At 28.5% G+C, this 21,955-nt stretch overlaps 1 protein-coding gene across 1 annotated transcript in view; it reads left to right on the top strand.

Moving 5' to 3' along the window:
* LOC129753454 (neuropeptides capa receptor-like) overlaps window positions 1-21,955 on the top strand; it is a 244,857-nt gene that overhangs the window by 109,608 nt on the left and 113,294 nt on the right. Inside the window, 3 exon segments of the mRNA XM_055749275.1 lie at window positions 20,415-20,460; window positions 20,463-20,489; window positions 20,492-20,563. Of these exon segments, the coding sequence (XP_055605250.1) occupies window positions 20,415-20,460; window positions 20,463-20,489; window positions 20,492-20,563 (145 nt within the window).

Genomic DNA, 21,955 nt, shown 5'->3' with positions numbered 1-21,955 from the left:
CGCGAGCAAAATTTTGATAAACTGCTCTTCTTCCGTGGACGGCATTTTGACAACTGAAGAGTAAATTCCAAAATCAAATAGAAGCAACATTCTGCACACACCTTCAAAATAAAGGGTGTTCAGGTTTTTTAAATGCAATATTGAAAGAAATACGTCAAGTTGATATTGACCAAATTTTGTCCGTATCACCCTTTAGAACGAAAAAATGCTTATACAGAGCGACAGCAGGAAATTCTAGAATATTCTTGAACTTTTAAATTCCTCAAGCTTATTTCAATTCGCTTGAACAATATATGAGGATTTGTTTCAGATTAATATCGCCGTTTCAATAATTCATTATTATATTTTACTGGCACTGCGGCGGGCAATTTTGCATGTCGTTGGTTAAGAGGTAGATTATACGATTAGGTTTCTACAAATTAAGATAATCAACGTTTGTTAATAAATCCAAATTGATAGAATTTTGTTGAAAAAAGTGGCTTTCAAAAAAAACACACATAAGTTCCAAAACTCAACAAATAAAAAGTATCGATGAACTGAATCAAACCGCAAAACCTCACGAGTGAACAAATATCAAACTTGGGAGAGCAGCAAGCAATTTGTGAGTGCAGGCAAGTATTAAATTTTCATGCGGGCACATCATCAGTCCGATCCGGATTGATTGCACTCGAATCGCAGAGTCGGGATGATGATATTCATCTGAAATTGGCCTTAACTGGATAAAACCATCATCTGGAGCCGGGAAACTCCCTCGCTTATGGAAAAAGTTTCTTTTTTGCGCGTGCTACGTCAGTACATATTTATTCCCGAAACCACAACACGTGCAACTAAAAGTGCGAGAAACGAAACGAGATCTGAAAAAAAAAACCGATAAAATTTGTGCTTATTTTCACTTTTAACTTTTTTTCCTGGGGTCTGGCCAGAGGGGGAGGTCAAAAGAGCCGGGAAAAGCGAGGCTTCAAGTCTTATTCGGTTATCTCGGGATGCCCGAAAGGTGAGATTTCGTTTTTAGTATCGTCGAACTTTCCGGCTGATGTTTGTGAGAAATAAGTAAGGCTGGGAAGCAAAAGCTGTTTGAATTGAAGATGACCTGGTGGAAATAAAATGTTATATCCACGCGAAATGAATTCCTAAACATTTTGCCACTTTTTGGAACTGAAGCAAGTCGAGACATGGCTGGCTTTTTGCTTCGAAGCTCTTAACGCAGCCAAGTAGGTGACGTGTTTGGTCGCTGTCTGTCTCGAGCCATCTGCAGATCATCTTCTCGAAAGATATGCCTCGAGGGGGAGGTGAAAAACTTTAAACCGCACCTTGCTCGAAACAGATTTAAGATGGAGTGATTTGATTTTACGGTAGAAAAGTCATTTCAGATGTGATTTTCCATCGAATTTTGAAGAATGGTGAATTTTCATCCTTCATTTTATCTAATAAAAATCCCCATAAGAGGTCATTGCTTTCAATATTTCATCCCCCATCGATAAAAGCTCAATCTTGAAATGGTTCCAAGTGGTCATGAAATAACACTCCCAGATGTTTCATAAAAACATCTTAAACTAGCTGGAAGCCATAATATCTTCCCATAGACTGCTCCAGAAATCTTAAATCGTGATCCACAGCACATCTTTCCGATATGTTTTCGGGGGAACAAATTTCCACCGGGACCCATAAATGGGGCGATTTATTTGCCAATTTTAATGGCCCCGTTCATTTCATTGACTTTTATACGTGTGCGTGCCGCCGTTTTCCCAGAACCCAGACGCAAAGATTCGTTGCTTCTGCCATCTGGATCCGGTGCCAGAGATGGACGACGAAAAAATCGAAGGACCAGCTGGCATGGATTGGCCGTGAAAAATGTTTGCCTGCGGCTGCTGGAAAGTTTACAGTGTTTATTGTACTTTAATCTAACACCTTTAGTGTTCTCAAGTGAAGAACGTCTTTTATTAGAAGATTTAAATCAGACACAATAAAAAATTAGAAATTTGAAACAATTTGGATTCTTTTTCGAATGAAAAACTCATACGGTTTGTTCCCAAAGAGCTTTTCGGCTTATAATTGGAACATCATTTAATTCAATTAACTACAAAAATTTTCAAAAATGGTAACTATTTAGATGAATGAGATAATTTTGAAAAAGAAACAAGCAAAAAATCACAAACACCCAGGAAAATCTTGGAAATTTTCAAAAAAAAACCAAAAATTTACGATAATTTACAAAAACTCACAAAAAAAAATCAAAAATTTACAAAAACTTACAAAAATTTTAAATTTTCAAAAATTAACAAAAATGTTTGTGAGTTTTTGTAAATTTAAAAACAAATTTAAAAACTTTACAAGAATTTCCTGAAATTAACAAAGATTTCAAAAAGTTTCAAAAATTTACTAAAACTTACAAAAAGTAACAAAAATTAACGGAAAATTTTAAAAATTAAAAAATTTACAAAAACATAACAGGAGTTAAAATAAACGAACAAAAATTTATATTTTTTTTATTTACAAAAATTTACAAAATTTTCAAAAATTTACAAAACTTTACAAAAATTTACAAAAATATACAAAAATTTACAAAAATTTACAAAAATTTACAAAAATTTACAAAAATTTACAAAAATTTACAAAAATTTACATAAATTTACAAAAATTTACAAAAAAATACAAAAATTTACAACAATTTACAAAAATTTATAAAAATTTACAAAAATTTACAAAAATTTACAAAAATATACAAAAATATACAAAAATTAACAAAAATTTACAAAAATTTAAAAAAATTAACAAAAATTCACAAAAACTTCAAAAGCCTCAAAACATTTTCAAAAACGACCAAAATTTTACCAAAAAATGAATTTTAAAAATAAAAAAAGACAAAAATTTAAAAAAAATTATAAAAAAATTGAAATAAATTTCAAAAATTCACAGTAAAAAGGAACAATGAATTGCAAAAACTAAAAAAAAATTCAAAAATTTACAAACGATAACAAAAAATTACAAAAGTTTTCAAAAAAGAATACAAAAACCAACAAATTTTGAAAAATATTTAAAAAAAATAACAAAAAAAAATTAAAACTATGTAAACAAAAATTTACAAAATATAACAAAAAAACAATGAAATTTTTTTTTTTAATTTGCATAAATTTACAAAAAATTTCAAAAATTCACAAATGCGCATATAAATAATTCGATATACAAAAAAGTCACAAAAAATTAGAGAGAAGATACACAAAAAACACAAGAACACAAGAAAAAACACAAAAATTTACAAAAGTTTTGAAAAATATAAAAAAATACAGAAATTTACAAAAATTTACAAAAATGTACTTAAGCTTACAAATATTTACTAAATAAACGAATATTTTCAAAAATTTACAAAAACTTACAAACATTTAAAAAAAAAATAAACCAAAATTTGTTAAAGTTAACTGAAATTCGAAACATTAACAAACATTTGCAAAAAATAACATAAGATTGCGAAAATTGACAAGAATTTACAAAAATTTACAAAAATTTGACAGATTATACAAAATTTTAAAAATTATACATACAAATATTTTCAAAAAATTTTTCATTTCCGAAAATTCACAAAAATTTACAAACATAACAAAAAATTACATTTACAAAAAATTACAAAAATTCACAAAACATTATAAAACTTAACAAAAATAAACAAAACCAACCAAAACTTTACAAGAATTTACAAAACTTTACAAAAACTATCAAAAATTTTCAAAAATTTACAAAAATTTGCAAAAACTTACAAAAATTTACAAAAATTTACAAAAATTGACAAAATTTTGGAAAAATTATAAAAATATACGAAAATTCACAAAAAATTACAAATATTTACAAAAATTACAAAATTTACCAAAATGTACAAAAATTTACAAAAACTTACAAAAATTTAAAAACAAATTCAAAAATTTACAAAAATTTTGAAAAATTTACAAAAATATACAAAAATTTACAAAAATTTGCAAAAGTTTACAAAAATTTACGAAGGTTAACAAAAATTTACAAAAATTTACAAAAATCAACAAAAAATTACAAAAAATTTACAGAAATGTACTAAAGTTTACAAAAATTTACAGAAATTAACAAAAATTTACAAAAATTTACAAAAATTTACAAAAATTTACAAAAATTAACAAAAATTTACAAAAATTACAAAAATTTACAAAAACTTACAAAAATTTACAAAAAATTTACAAAAATTTACAAAAATTTACAAAAAATTACAAAAACTTACAAAAATTTACAAAAATCGACAAAAATCGACAAAAATTTACAAAAATTCACAAAAATTAACAAAAATTTACACAAATTTTCAAAAAATTTCAAAAATTTACAAAATTTACAAAAAATTACAAAAATTTACAAACATTTACAAAAAATTACATAAATTTACAAAAATTTAGAAAAATTTACAAAAATTTACAAAAATTTACACAAATTTACAAAAATTTACAAAAAATTACAAAAATTTACAAAAATTTACAAAAATTTACAAAAATTTACAAAAATTTGCAAAAATTTACAAAAATTTACAAAAATTTACAAAAGCTTACAAAAATTTACAAAAATTAACAAAAATTTACAAAAATTAACAAAAAAATTACAAAAATTTACAAAAATTTACAAAAATTTACAAAAATTTTAAAAATTTACAAAAATTTACAAAAATTTACAAAAATTTACAAAAATTTACAAAAATTTACAAAAATTTACAAAAATTTACAAAAATTTACAAAAATTTATAAAAATTTACAAAAATTTACAAAAATTCACAAAAATTTACAAAAATTTACAAAAAATTACAAAAATTTACAAAAATTTACAAAAATTTACAAAAAATTACAAAAATTTCCAAAAATTCACAAAAATTTACAAAAAATTACAAAAATTTACAAAAGTTTACAAAAATTTACAAAAATTTATAAAAATTTACAAAAATTTTCAAAATTTACAAAAATTTACAAAATTTTACAAAAATTTACAAAAATTTACAAAAATTTACAAAATTTCACAAAATTTAACCAAATTAAATTTTTAATTTTTTGTATTTGTAATGTAAATTTTGTAATTTTTAGTAAATTTTTGTTTTTTTTTTTGTAAATTTTTGTAATTTTTTGAAAATTTTTGCAAATTAAAAAAAATTAAATTTAATTCTAAATTTTCCCAACTTAATGTAAACTTTTGTATTTTTTTTATATTTTTTTGGTAATTTTTGAAAAAAAAAATTCACAAAAAAATAACAAGAGTTTACAAAGTTTTGCAAAATTTAAAAAAATACAAATATTTACAAAAATTTACAATAATTTACAAAATAGCTTACAAAAATTTACAAAAATTTACAAAAATTTACAAAAATTTACAAAAATTTACAAAAATTTACAAAAATTTACAAAAATTTACAAAAATTTACAAAAAATTACAAAAATTTACAAAAATTTACAGAAATTTACAAAAATTTACAAAAATTTACAAAAATTTTCATAAATTTATAAAAATTTACAAAATTTACACAAATTTACAAAAATTTACAAAATTACAAAAATTTACAAAAATTTACAAAAATTTACAAAAATTTACAAAAATTTACAAAAATTTACAAAAATTTACAAAAATTTACAAAACTTTACAAAAAATTTACAAAAATTTACAAAAATTTACAAAAATTTACAAAAGTTTACAAAAGTTTACAAAAATTTTCAAAAATCTACAAAAATTTACAAAAATTTACAAAAATTTACAAAAATTTACAAAAATTTACAAAAATTTACAAAAATTTACAAAAATTTACAAAAATTTACAAAAATTTACAAAATTTTACAAAAATTTACAAAAATTTACAAAAATTTACAAAAATTTACAAAAATTTACAAAAATTTACAAAAATTTACAAAAATTTACAAAAATTTACAAAAATTAACAAAAATTTAAAAAATTTACAAAAATTTACAAAAATTTACAAACATTTACAAAAATTTACAAAAATTTACAAAAATTTACAAAAATTTACAAAAATTTACAAAAATTTACAAAAATTTACAAAAATTTACAAAAATTTACAAAAATTTACAAAAATTTACAAAAATTTACAAAAATTTACAAAAATTTACAAAAATTTACAAAAATTTACAAAAATTTACAAAAATTTACAAAAATTTACAAAAATTTACAAAAATTTACAAAAATTTACAACAATTTATAAAAATTTACAAAAAATTACAAATATTCACCAAAATTTACAAAAATTTACAAAAATTTTCAAAAATTTTCAAAAAATTGCAAAAATTTACAAAAATTTACAAAAATTTACAAAAATTTACAAAAATTTACAAAAATTTACAAAAATTTACAAAAATTTACAAAAATTTACAAAAATTTACAAAATTTACAAAAATTTACAAAAATTTACAAAAATTTACAAAAATTTACAAAAATTTACAAAAATTTACAAAAATTTACAAAAATTTACAAAAATTTACAAAAATTTACAAAAATTTACAAAAATTTACAAAAATTTACAAAAATTTACAAAAATATACAAAAATTTACAAAAATATACTAAAATTTTCAAAAAATTACAAAAATTTACAAAAGTTTACAAAAATTTTCAAAAATTACAAATATTTACAAAAATTACAAAAATTTACAAAAATTTACAAAAATTTACAAAAATTTACAAAAATTTACAAAAATTTACAAAAATTTACAAAAATTTGCAAAAATTTACAAAAATTTACAAAAATTTACAAAAATTTACAAAAATTTACAAAAATTTACAAAAATTTACAAAAATTTACAAAAATTTACAAAAATTTACAAAAATTTACAAAAATTTACAAAAATTTACAAAATTTAACAAAAATTTACAAAAATTTACAAATATTTACAATGTTGGTAAATTTTTGTAAATTTTTGTAAATTTTTGTAAATTTTTGTAAATTTTTGTAAAATTTTGTAAATTTTTGTAAATTTTTGTAAATTTTTGTAAATTTTTGTAAATTTTTGTAAATTTTTGTAAATTTTTGTAAATTTTTGTAAATTTTTATAAATTTTTGTAAATTTTTGTAAATTTTTGTAAATTTTTGTAAATTTTTGTAAATTTTTGTAAATTTTTGTAAATTTTTGTAAATTTTTGTAAATTTTTGTGAATTTTTGTAAATTTTTGTAAATTTTTGTAAATTTTTGTAAATTTTTGTAAATTTTTGTAAATTTTTGTAAATTTTTGTAAGTTTTTGTAAGTTTTTGTAAATTTTTGTAAATTTTTGTAAATTTTTGTAAATTTTTGTAAATTTTTGTAAATTTTTGTAAATTTTTGTAAATTTTTGTAAATTTTTGTAAATTTTTGTAAATTTTTGTAAATTTTTGTAAATTTTTGTAAATTTTTGTAAATGTATGAAAATCTTTTTAAATTTTTGTAGTTTTGTAAATCTTTGTAAATTTTTGTGATTTCGTTAAAATTTCTAATATTTTTGTAAGTTTTTGTTAAGTTTTGTAAATTATTGTAAATGTTTTGTAATTTTTAAAATTTTTTGTAAATTTTAGTTTCTTTCTTTTGATTCTTGATATGTTTTGTGAATGAAGAATTTGCAGAAACTAACAAAAATTTATAAATTTGTACAAAATTCACAAGAGATTACAAAAAATTAAAAAAAAACAAAAATTCAAAAAAAATAACAAAAATCACACAAAATTACAAAAACTTGCAACAAATTAAATCAATTTTAAAAAATTCACAGAAAATTATAAAAAAAATTACAAGAAATTGAAAACTTTCAAAACTTTTCTAACATTTACCAAAATTCAAAACAAATTACAAAAATTTAAAAAAAAACAAAAAAATTCGGAAATTTACAAAAAATCACTTGGAATCAATAAAAACATTCTAATTATATTAAAGAAAAATCAGAATTAACAATTCACAAACGTAACTATGAGAATAAAGAAAATTATTCAAATCAACAATTTTTTTTCAAAATCCTCCAAAACTTAAAAAAAATGTAAAAAATTTCAACAAAATTTAAAATAATAATTTCACAAAAATGATTGAAAAAATTATCACAAAAATTCGAAAAATTAATAAAAAATATATTTTTTTTCAAGTGTTGCATTTTTTCGGTGAATTTTGTAAATTTTTGTGAATTTTGTAAAATTTTGTTTAAATAATTTTTTTTGCAATTTTTTAAAATAAATTTACACAAGTTTACCGCAATTAACAAAAACTTTTCTATTCACATTTGTATGAATTTAAATTCTCAAAATATTAATTTACAAAATTTCTCGAAAATGTGCAAAATTTTTCAAAATTTTTCAAAAATTTACAAAAATTAACCCTATTTCACAGAAACAGTTTTCAAATAACTATTAAAAGTTTCCAAAAAATCAAGAATTCACAAGATCTGAAATTATATTTCTATGCCATACTAAAATTTACAAATGTCTTTAAATTTACAACATTTTACGAAGTTCAACATATTTCTCAAAATTATACTTAATTTTTATAAATATAAATATTTTCATTAAATTCTACGATACTATTTTTTACTAAACTTTATTTAAGTATAACGATTTTCACAAAATTTTATTTAGCATTAGAAACAATTTCAATTTTAATTAAACTGTTACACCATCTTACAAAAATTTTGAAAAAAATACAACAAATATATTTATTATAGTTCTTTTAATAAAATCAAACATCAAAAGTTAAGTTCTACATTTCAGTCTACATTTATTCGACCATCCTCAGAAAAAAAAAATAATGGAATTTTTCCGCATGTGAGGGCCGTCTCTCTGCTCTCCCTTCTTTGAGCAAAGAGACGGCTAGCGAAATTTAAAAAATAACATCACCGAACAGAATCAACAAAAAAAATCCCGAAAACAAATCAAAATCCTTCAAAAAATAATATGCAATAATTAAAATAGTTTTATTAATAAAATTCTTGATTCAACAAAATTATTAGAAATTTTCAATGTTATGGAGAATTTTAAATAACACTAGGTTGATTCTCAATAATCATATTATTTTGTATGTAATATTACAAAAAAAAAATACTTACCGAGTATTTGAATGAAATAATAAAAATCAATTCTTATCATATAAAACCATAATAATTTTGTAAATCACAAAATTTTACAAAATTAATCAAAACTAAACAAATCTTTCTGAAAAAAAATAATTTCAGAAAATTAATGATGATAATGGAAGTTTAAATTAATATTTACACTAATTGAAAGATTATTTAAAGAATCCCAACGTTTTTTAGGAACCCTAGTTCGACAACAATGCTACAACTTGAGTTCATTTCTGAAATTAGCTGATTTATAAGACTACGAAAAAGTCGACATCTCACAAGGAGGAATTAAGAAAAAAAAATTATCATTTGCTTGAAATTTTCAAAGATTTCTACACATTGCCCATGTTTTTCCAGTAAATATGTAAAACCAAAGAATTGAATATGTTTTGTTATGAAAAGCATACTTTACAATTTTGTTAAAGATTCTTAAATAAATATCAATTAATTGGTTTTTAATTTTTTTTTTCCTCAAATCTCTAGTACCCTTCAACAATGTTATCATTTGACAATTGTTGATCCGTTTTTATTCTTATTTAAAATCTCTGTTTGTTTAAATACCATAAATAAGCAGAAATGTCTGTTTTATTTTTTGATCAATTTTATCTATTTTTCATCAGTTCAAATTTTGAAGTTTTATAGGTGTAATCTGACTTTGAAGCTCTCGAAGCATATTTTATGTAGTAGAACATCTTGAAGGCATCATTATCCTTACTAAAAAGTTCACCTAGACATTAATCAAGCTGTCATCTCACCTTAAACTTCGCCGCAATGAGCCACCTGGAAAGGGGTTTTCCCAAAACCAAAAGCTGAACTCGGCCTTCACAATTATATTTTTCGCATGACCAAACCCATTGTTTTGCTTTTCTCTTCATTAAGAAATCTACCGGGGATAGGAAAGGTTTGTCAACACCTTTTCTTTGACAGCAGCGACAAAGAACTTGTCCCGAATGGATCAGGAAACAGTCATTCATTAGGCCAGCTCAAGGCAAGCGTAGCCTTTGAGAAGTTCATTTAGTAAGCAACCGGTCAAGGCAACAACTATTGGGAATAGAACAGAAACAAAAAAAGCAGCTAAAAGAAAAGTGTTGTGCATTGAGTCGAAAAGTGATCCACACCACCACGAGGAGGAAAAGTTTTTTGTCCCAAAACTTTGAGATAGACAGAGGAAGGAATATGAAAGGAAGGCAAAAGTTCTGCGTCTGGGAAAAGTCGAAACACTTTCAAGTCGGCAGTCTTTCAAGGAAATGAGAGGAAGCTTCTTAGGGAAATGGAAAACAGTTCCGGGGACCGAAAAGTAAAGAACCCCGAAAATAGGAGAAAAGAATTGTGTAATTTCTTTTCAAACCACACAAACGCCATATTTTTTTCTCTGCTCGCTTGTCAATGTTTTTGTCCTGAGCCATAGATGGACAAAAGGATCGTTTTTTTTTTTTCAAGAAAATAGAAACGGTCAGACTTTTTTTTCTCGGTTATGATTCTATGGTGATGATAGGCTCGGCTATGATATGCCCTGGAGATGGCGTTTGGCGTTTCCGGAAGCGACGAGCCAGGAAGTTAAACAGTTTTGATTCAATTAGGGACTTTTGTGTGTTCCATCCAGATTGTGTAGAATTATAACCGCTCAAGTTTCTGTGATGTTTATGTTACGGAGGTTTTTTTTTCAACCTTTTCTTAGTTATCTTCTGCTGGCATTTAAAAAAAAGGCATGTACAAATAAATTCAACTTTTTGTTTGTCATTTTGCTGAAACTTTTTTTGGATTCTTAATTTGGAAAACTTTTGACCCTCATTTAAAAAAAAAGTCACAGGAAAGCCTTAATATGTTTCCTTATTTGAAAAGTTTTTAGTAAAACAGCATCCTAGAATTGCCTATGAGGAGAAATGATAACCTTGCAATGCGTAATTTGATTTACTAGAAGTAAAATTAAAAAAGTTCCGATTGGACATTATCTACAACTTTCTTCCTTAAAGACGGGCTTATTTATTACACTGATTTACAAACTTTTTTTGAAAGAGCAAATTATGACAATTGATTCATGAAAAAATACCTATTTCGAACGTACCTAAATTATCCAATTAAAATTTCACTTACATTAACATCAATTTCGGACCAGTTTTCTGCATTCCAAATTTCATCCTTCTGTAGATGAATTTTATTCCATACATAACAGATTACGTAGAGAGACACAATTATTGTTAGAACTTATTTTATAATTTTCTATCAATTTGAAAGACGTATAACTGAAATCATCTTGGCCCCAAACACTAATCGAAAAGTTTAATTTTCATATGTGTTCATATGATCGTCCCAAAACTATGAGGCTGACTCAACAATTCAGTGAATCGTTTTTTTTTATATTTCAACGTATATTCAAATAGTGTTGCAGTAAATCGCAAGTGGAGGGGCTTTGGAATAGTTTGAAATTTGCAACGATACTATGTTTCCTATTTTTTGAAAACTTAACCTTTCAAATGTTCTAATTTAAACATAAAAAATAGGAATTGTGGCACGAAACGACTTTGTACAACCACTTGTAGCATTTTCTTTTCTGAATATATATACATATTTTTTTGTAATCTACGCATTCAACCTTACATTTTTCCTCGTGACATGATTTATCAAAACAATGATCTGCAAACTGTGCATTTTTAGCAACAAAAATTTCCAAATTGTATTTTCTCGATGTGTTTTTCTCATGACTAAAAGTAGATAAAATACATGAAATTTTCTAAATTTTCCTGAAAAAAAAAAGACTTCTAGAGCATGTTCGGCTACACCAGTGATTGAATTTTGCTGAGCATGAATGGATCAACCATCTCTCGCTCAACGCTTTACTCGGAAGCAAAGGTTGCTTTGAGGAAGCGAAAACGTCAAAACAGATGATGCATACGCTCTCAACCAGGGGTGCGTAAACTCGCTTCGGAAAGAATCATTCGGCTTATTTCTTCCGAGTTTAACTTGTTGTGTGCAGATTGATTTTATCTTCGTTTCAATCATTACGTGATTGCACACAAAACGAAGAGAACAGTTCTGCATTGATGTTTTCCATGCCTCGCAGGAATAAAATCACGCCAACGAAACAACAACGAAAGTTTTAAATGATGAATATTGCTAAATAAATAGAGCATTCCATCTTTTCTTGTGATGTTTTTCTATTGAAATGGATAAGGTTGCCAGAATTTTTTTTGACACGAAGCCGGGCCTCAAATCCGGGCTTTTTATTTAAAAACTTGGCAAAATCCGGGCAATATCCGGTCAAATTTGGTTAAAATCTAGGGTTTACTTATAGACAATCAAGAAAAAAAAACTTGAAAAATTGTTTTCATCAAAATTTATCACCAGATATTCAATCTTATTTTAGGCTTTCAAAAAAACTTCCAAGATTTTTTTTTAAACTTGCTCAAATAAATTCCCATAGGTTATGCGTCAATTTTTAAAACACAATTTGTTTTTTTTTTATTTGAGAATGAGAATAAACTCGGGCCAAATCCAAGCTTTTCTAATGGAATCTGGACCGGGCCAGAATTTTTCTAAATTTTATATAAAATATCCTGGCAAACTGGAAACCAGGTAATCTTGCAACCTTAGTTTATCATAATGATATCACTTTTATTGTTGTTATCGTTGTTTTTCACTTTTAACGCAAGGTTTTCTTAAAACCCTTTTTTTTATTCCGGTTTATATTTAATTTCATTTTTTAATCTCCATGTTTTAACAATCTTTTAAAAAAATCAGCTTAAACCATAAACCAAATTAGAACAATTATTTTTCTCACTGATGACCTAATTTTCACATTCAAGTAGTGTAATTTTTCTGATATTCTTCTAGATGTGCGGGAATTCTCGGCATTTTTCCATCGTTTCGTGGGATTTGGAAATTCCCGTAATTTTTGGATTTCAGGAAAATTCCAGGTTGGGAAGTTCCGGAATGAATACTCTAGTTCTAATGCCAATATATAGAGCCGTTAAAGGAAATTTTCTACTAATGAATGTTGTCAAAGTTCGTTTCGAATATGAAAATTATAAATGAAAAACCTGTCAAAGACCGTAACTTAGAATCTCTTCAGATAACCGAGCTTAAACTGGTTGAATGGAGGTACCTATGTCTTCTGGCACCCATAGCGAAGGATTAGTAAATCAGTTGGATGACTAATTGTAAATGTAAATAATAAAAATCAAATGTTTTGGGTGAAACGACCCATTCCTTTCCAAATGGGAGCCCCCCAATCTTAAAAATGTTGCCTTGTTCCCAAAAACAGCAATTTTCTTTTGTGAATATCTCAGAAACCTTAGAAGTTACAGAGGAGGTAGGATCAAGTTATTGTAAATTGAATGCCATTGTGTGTACAGTGTTGCCAAAATCGGTATTTTGTATCTTGAAACTTTAAATGCGATGGTTTCAAAATGCTTCCACTTTTTTCGATTTTATTGGCGCTATGTGTTCAGCGTGAAAATTTGCATGAGAATCACTTATCAATGGCTGAGTTTTCAAATCAAAATGTATTTGCATTGATGTCATGAATAACTAGAACTAGAAACCAATATTAGAGGGATGAAGTTTTCATTAGGCGAAACGATGGAATTCCTCGAACTTAGAATAGCATAGCATAGTATAGCATAGCAGCATAAGTTACATTGCATAGCATTGGGCGACTACACACATATTGCATTGGCTGATACACAAGTTACAACTCATAATTAAAACCAACACAAAATACCAAAATGAGTATCTGGATGCAACACTCATATTAAGTGTTGATTTCAAAGATCAGTGTATTACCTTAATGTACACCGCTACAAGTCAATGTAATCATAATAGGGACAATCTGATACCACCAAATGAACTATTCAGTTGCAGAGAACTCTAGCGACCAGGGTATGGCGTTTAGATAAAGAGAGGAAAGGAAAATTTATTCAGGAAATCTTATTTGCAAATAGGGTTTATAAGCAACAGAACAAAAAATGATATTGTAAAATAAATTTCAAAAAAAACATTTTGCCATGACTCGCACGATCCACCTAGCACAACTAATCATTAAATGATCCTTAGTTCTAAATTTGGTGTTTAATTGAAAGAAATCAAATTAATTTTATTTCATTTCTTCGCAAGTAAGGAGCAATATCAATATTTAATCGATGGTTCATTTCAAGACGACAGGATCTCAGATCTCAGGATTCGGTGTACCTATATAACTTAAATCATTCTGCTTACTTCAAGATGAGGAATGACTTTAGTTTTCTGATATGGCTTTGTCAAAAATTGTAAAATCAACAGCTACGGTGAGAATTTTTTCGCTCAATTGTTTAAGTTCTAAAAAGTACTGAGAGGTTATAAAATAGAGAATTAAAAATATGTACAGGGTGACAATAAAGCTCCCGTCCTTTTTGAAAATACTCACAACTTTCTTATTTAGTATCGAATTGAATCTACCAAACAACTAATACCTTTTTTGGATATTTGACTATCAAGTTAAACCGATCGCTAGTTAGTCCAATAACTTTTTGTTAGCGATTAATTTTACTGCTAAATATTGTACGAGCTAGCGAATTAAAAAGTTTCGCTATTATTTCGTTCCGCTGATTGAAGACCGCTAACTCCCATTTATTTGTTTCAAACTCACGAATTATTACTGATAGTAGAAAACTTTTTGTCACTTGTCAAGTGAAGGAGACATCAGGTGTCATTCTTACACCAATATGCGCTCCAGGTGAAAATGGTCACTTCGAATGGTCTCAGTGCAGGAGTGTGTCACATTAATTAACTTTTTTTTCTCTTTCTGCATTATTTTCTTCAATGTTAACTATAATAAAATATTTTTTACAATATTAAACTATTTTTTACACCCTTTATGCAATTCCGTGCTGAAAAGTTCACCTTCCGACACTGACAGTAACGAAAAGGCCTACTTTTCAATAATCTTTTTTTTTTGCTTGCAAAAGTACAGTCCACAACCCACTTGATCAACAATTTCCATGACTTGAGCATGGTCTTCCACATACGGTGATTTGTTTTAAATGTGCTTCGGAGGTTTATCGATGCATTTGAAAGGCTTTTCCAAATATTCATATTTTTTAGATCTCGACGTTGAATAAGTGTACGAATTATGCTAGAAAAGTCCACTTTTAATAACTTGTTTCTTATGTGTTTTCGCAGTACAGTTTTTTACTGGTACCTACATATTTGAAATCGGGGTCCAATCAAAATGAGATAAAAATACCATAGAAAAAAATTGCTTTTTTAAGCTGGTAATATTTCATTAAGCCATATAGCCGAACAGAAAAAGTTTAAAGATCTACTTTCGGCAATGCTCCTATCATGAGTATTTTGCATTTCTAGCTCGCATGGTTGAAAAAGTTGAAAATTGGTTAAAGAATTTTCATCGGACTGGGCCCCAATAAACAATCTGTACTATGTTTGTGAAGTATTTTAGTTAAAACAATTGAGATGCAACCAAATCCATGCTGTTCTCATACTGTTTACGATAAACGCTTTAAACTTGATTCGATAACTTTTTCAGCTCATTTAGCGGTTTTATTGAGTATTGAGGGATCGCTAAATTCGAATGAGTTAGCGATTTAATTAGCGCTGTTAAATTTTCAATCAGCGATGCCGAATACTGCTCGCTACTAAAACTCTTAACAGTGCTTTCTTCACCGATGTCTAAATTTTGACAAACTGAGCCACATCACTACCACCAATTGCTCAAGCAGAGTCTGTAGAAAAATTCAACAGCAAAAGAAAATTTCTCAAAACGTTTTGGTGTTTCTCCATGGAAAATTCCGAACTTGTGTCCCTGCAAGGACCCCTAAGCAGGGTTAACGATTTTGAAACATTTTGAAAAAGTACCGTAACTTTATTGTCGTTTCATTTTAAAAATTGTTTACCCCCCTAAATTTCTATTTTACCTTATTTGGAGTAGTTTTCACCGGTTTCATTCTAACAGTAATGTCAGAGGGTCGTATCAAGGGCAAATCTTTCGGGTTACATCCCAACACACGACGCGTTATTTACTAATAAGAACCTTTTATTAAATCTCCAAATTTAGGAACAAACAAAACTGTGTTTCACACTCGTTCTTATATAAAATATTTTGAATTCTTCTGATAATTCGAAATTAATTACAAAAGTGAATAACCGAAAATTGCAAAAAGCGCTTAAAACCGCGCAAGCTACTGTGCATCGAGATGCGTTTTTCTAAGCTGGGCCGGAGTACAGTTTTCTAAGTAGCAGATGGGATTTTGCTAAACGCAGTCAAATTTTAATACCAATTCATAAAATATTAAAGCTAGAACCTATCACTAACTTTTTTGTTTCAATAGAAAGAGCTTTGCATTAAACTACAAAATTATAGAATACGTGAAAATATGAAACTTCGATCAAAACATCAAAACTCTATTACTTTTCAGAGCAGAGTTATAGAGGTTTTGTTTTTGAAGTTATTTAAAAGTGATTAACTTTTACGGCAAATCAGTCCAAACTAGAGTGTCTGTCCCGGGATTTCCCGGGAATTTGAAAAAATCGGGAAATCCCGATTCCCGGGAATCATAGTTTTATTCCCGAGAATTCCCGACATGTATGAAATTTGTTCTCTGAAAGCCTCCGGAACCATTCATTTTGCAAATGTAGTCATACAAAACTCATTGCGAATATGCCGATTCCTGTGGCAGTAGACATTTTACAGCCATTTGGTGCAGTTCTTTTAATTTTTAGTAATTTTTAATGACTGATGATTACTGTTCTTTATAATTTAAATTGGCATTTCAGTCAGAAGGAAGCAAATACTAAAATTTACAATTTGCCCCGACGTTTCGGCCTTTGGTCTTGCCTTCTTCAAAGATATATTGCATTATACTGTATGTGTTCCTGAGTGTATCGAATGTGAGGGGAAGTTTTGCTGTTATCTAATCTTTATCTTGTATGCTGTTATCACTATGGTCATTATTATATAAAAATTGCTAACTGTTTTTACGCGGACACAATTTGTTTAAACCTTTTAATTTTGGTGTGGTAAATAGATAAATTAAAAAAAATTTTTTCTCTAATTATAGACACTTTACCACGTTAGTGGCGTTCGTGTCTTAACGATAAATTTAAAATGATTATATGTATTTCCACACCGTTTTCATTAAACGAAAACTCAAAAGAAGAAGATTCTCAAAACTTAAAAATGAAGGGGACTTTTTTTATATGAAGAGCAATATGTAAAGTGTTCAGAAAACCGAAAAAAGGTATGATTAATAAAACATATAAAAAGATTTTTTTTTATTAACCCCTAATTCCATGAATGAATTCTTCATTTGACTTGTTCAGGTTATTTTATTGTTCGTTTTACTGTTTATAATTTGTCATTGTGGAAAACAGTTTGATTCATTTGATTAAAAATAAGTTTAAAAAACATTATGTAGATTACATTTTGAACAAATTATGGGCTTGTATGCACGAAAGGTTCGATAAACTATTTCAATCGAAATGCATATATGTTACATATTTTTGAATACTTCCCGGGATCCCGGGAATTCCCGGAAACAGGCCACCAGATTTCCCGATTCCCGGAACGAGAAAATGGCCGGGAAAATGGACACTCTAGTCCAAACTTTTATATGACACGAATTTTATTACATTCCCGACGTTTCGGTGCCGTATGACACCATCTTCAGGGATTCTAAAAAGTGTAAGATGTGTGATGTTTTGTTGTATCAAAATAATCTAACCCTACTTAAAAATAAAGGGTGATACGGTCAAAATTTGGTCAATATCAACTTGATGTATTTCTTTCAATTTTGCATTTAAAAAACCTGAACACCCCTCATTTTGAAGGTGTGTGTTTGTGTGTAGAATGTTGCTCCTATTTTGATTTTGGAATTCACTCTTCAGTTGCCAAAATGCCGTCGATGGAAGAAGAGCAGCGTATCAAAATTTTGCTCGCGCATCGCGAAAACCCGAGCTACTCGCACGCAAAGCTGTCAAAATCGCTAAAAGTTGCCAAATCAACCGTTACAAATGTAATAAAAGTGTTTGGGGAACGTTTCCAGGAAGTCTGGATCGGGGGGAAATCGAAAACCGGAAGCCGCTGAGACGACAAAGAGAGTTGCCGGTAGTTTCAAGCGAAACCCTAACCTCTCTCTCCGAGATGCCGCAAATAAGCTGGATGTATCGTCTATAACCGTGCATCGAGCACCAAAAAACGAGCCGGACTATCGACTTACAATAAGGTAGTGACTCCAAATCGCGATGATAAACAAAATACGACGGCCAATGCGCGATCCCGGAGGCTGTACAAGACGATGCTGACGAAGTTTGACTTCGTGCTAATGGACGACGAAACCTACGTCAAAGCCGACTACAAGCAGCTTCCGGGACAGGAGTTTTATACGGCAAAAGAAGGGGAAAGGTAGCACATATTTTCAACCTCATGAAACTGTCAAAGTTCGCGAAGAAATATCTGGTTGGCAAGCCATCTGTACCTGAGGCTTGAAAAGCAGCATTTTCATAGCTTCCGGGACTGTCAACCAAGAAATGTACGTGAAAGAGTGATTGAATAAACGTCTGTTGCCTTTCCTGAAGAAACACGGTTGTTCCGTACTGTTTAGGCCGGATTTGGCATCTTGCCATTACGGTAAAAAGGCTATGGAGTGGTACGCTGCCAACAACGTGCAGGTGGTTCCCGAGGACAAGAACCCCCCCAACACGCCCAATTGAGAAATACTGGGCTATTGTCAAGCGAAATCTAAAGAAGACGAAAAAACTGCTAAGGACAAGCAGCAGCTCAAGGCAAACTGGCTTTCTGCGGCGAAGAAGGTGGACAAGGTGGCTGTACAAAATCTGATGGCAGGGGTTAAGCCTAAGGCCCGGCAATTCGGATTTGGAAAAGCGTAAGCCTAACTGAATATTTTTCCTGAATTTTATACTAATCACCCCTTTAAAACAATAAACTTGAAAAAGCCCATTTTTGTTTGTTTATGAAGTTTGCTACTGCCTCCCCTGCCAGTGAAAAAGAAACGAAAACGCTAAAAGTCGTGTACTCATAATTGATCGATTATATTCGTATTTTCGTAGATTTTGAAAAATAATCAAAAAGAAATCTCCAATTACTTTTTTTTGTCGAAATTACTTACGGTCTTGTGGAAAGTTGATCATTGAGTTAAAACCTTAATTTTCAACATATTGATAATGTAGCTTTGCCAAACAAGTGCACAAATTTGTTTAACGAACTTTCATTTATTTTCAAAAGGTATCTCGAAAACATGAGCTGGTAAACGAACTTTTGGAATCAGCGCACCCTAAAATGATTAAATTTTCAAAGAAAAATGTTTATTTTGGTTTCAATGACCCTTTTTATCACTGTATAGTCATTTTAGCTTTTAAGCTAATGGGACCTGGTAGAATAATTTAAATAATGGTTCTGTCGAGGAGAATATTCGTAAACAAAATTTTAAGATGTTCGATTTTGTGAAACTCAAACTTATGCAATTTTTCGAATAAAATGGGGATTTCCTTTTCAATTATTAAGTGTCTGCAATGAAAGGGTATCCGTTTTAAATAAGCTCTCAAACCGGTGGGGACTGCGTGTTTTAGACGATTCTAAATTTAGAAATCGCTCTAAAACTGTCATACCTAAACCCAATATTTACGCCAGTACCCGTTGAAGTTGTTCTAAGACGATATTGTGAAATGATGCCATGCATCGCCTTTATTCGACATTTAAATTCTTCTTGAATATATGTATAAATCCTTCAAGAACTGATTTGATCTGATGGAAAGGGTTGTCGAGTTTTGGGTCCCCATCACATTTAAAACAAATCATCATCCATCAGTCGAACGAAACAAATGAGTTCAGATGTGCCACCGCTTCGATGACGAATGACGCCATTCTATTTGTGTCATCATAGTTCGAGCATATCGAATCGGAACGAAAGGCACACACAACACAAGACAGAACATTCAATATAAATCAAATATTTTGAGATGAAGGGTACGCTGTCAAAACTGCTCCTTTTCGAGGATATGGAACGGCGGACAAATGGGAATCCAAATAGAGGTATTAGTCGCGAAGAAAGTGACACCTGATGCAAAGCACTTGTTTTGTATCTGATTTGATTGATAAAAAAAAGGGAAGGAATGACAACGGTTTGATTTCCATACCATAGCTTCAAAGCGATTTACTGAAAAAAAATTGTCCAAATTTGAATCAGATTCAGACTCAGTTCAGTTTCAGTTCAGTTTAGTTTAACCTTTTCAGACTCTCTTTGAATTTTTCATGAATTTCAGAAAATTAGCTTTCAAATAATCAACTTCTTAATCATTTTTATATCTGTTTTCTTTTTTTTTCTTCTCATTCAGGTCACGATTCTGTTTGTGGGAATCCTTGTTACCGGAGTCATCGGAAATTAATCGTATGTGTTGTCATCATTCGGCATCTTCTATGCATACAGCCACCAACTATTATCTGTTCAGTTTGGCCGTATCGGATCTATTTCTACTACTTCTAGGTAAGTTTTATACAGAATTTTCAAAAAAAATGTTGTCTTCATTATTTTTAGTTTGTCTTCATGAGAAAGAGCCTATACAAGAAAAAAAATTAAAGAGTTTCCGAAATTTTTTCTAATAACATATTATTGATTCCCATCACTTTTAAATTGTTAAAAATATCAAAAGGTTGAAAGAGACACATAGTGAAAGAAATCTGTTAACAACTTCCAAATGAATCGGCACACAGCATCTCAAGTGAAATCAAATTTAACCGGAACAACAACTGGCAGCTGCCGCATTGAATACTTTCACTGCCTGATTGAAACCACTTGTTGGCCTCCTTCTCTGAATTCAACTAGGTACCTACTATCCCCAAGAGGCTTTCCGAGTGAGTCGACTGCAAGAAAAAAAACCTCGGCTTCCGGTTGTGGGAATTTACGCGCGGAAATAGATACATTCGCCAATGGCAGTCAGACAGGCTTTTCATCGGCCGCCTCGCCTTTTAGCCAACGATCGCTAAAAATAGAGGCGAAAATCCATTCTACAAATGCCATCGTTATGCTTTCGTTTTTTTCATCTTTATTTCGAATACTCTGTTTTAATTCTACGATTGCCATTTGATAAACGCCAATCAGGGGATTCGATTTAATGGAATAGCAGTGAAAAGAGAGAGCATCCTTATTGGGTGTTATTGTCACATTTTAAAAATAAAACGTGAGTAAATTTCCATATTTTTTTAATTTAGTTGTTTTCGTTTTATTCTACTTGGGGTAATTTTTATGATATAGTTGAGTATTTTTTCAAAATAACTTCTTCAGTTAAGAAGATTTTGGAGCATTTATCGAGACTGAACAGAAATTCAAAATTTGTATAATATTTTCGTGATGGTCGCCTATGCTAGTAGAAAAATATTATTGATTAAAATTCTCTATATATCATTAAAAAGGTTTTCACCCACTGGCATTTGGAAAAAATATTTCCCTCATAATTGTTTCAAATGTATGTACGTTAATATGTATGCATGGTTCTCCTATTCGGTAGCAAGGTTCAACAGGGCTTGGCTTTCGAATTCGCTGTTTCGAAGCTGCGCTGCTGCCACTGTAGTAGTACCATGTTGCGTGAGCAACATTCGGGTAACGATAAATCATATACGACTTTAAAATCTGTGAGTACGGTTTTCATAAATCCAAATGATTATGAATAAACACTCCTTTGTAAAATTGAAGTTTATTTTCACTTGTATTAAAATAAATTAGTCCGGTTGGGATTCTATGGGATTGTTCCATTTTAAAGTAATCAGTCGGTGAGAGAAAAAAAACCAACCTGTAAATTAATTCCTTTCACTCATTTTCAAGACTTTTATCATATTTCCTATCTTAATTTTAATATTATATCTTTATACCGAACTTTAA

Source organism: Uranotaenia lowii, chromosome 3, assembly GCF_029784155.1.
Source record: "Uranotaenia lowii strain MFRU-FL chromosome 3, ASM2978415v1, whole genome shotgun sequence".
Taxonomy (NCBI): domain Eukaryota; kingdom Metazoa; phylum Arthropoda; class Insecta; order Diptera; family Culicidae; genus Uranotaenia; species Uranotaenia lowii.
This window is presented reverse-complemented; position numbering and strand designations above follow the sequence as displayed.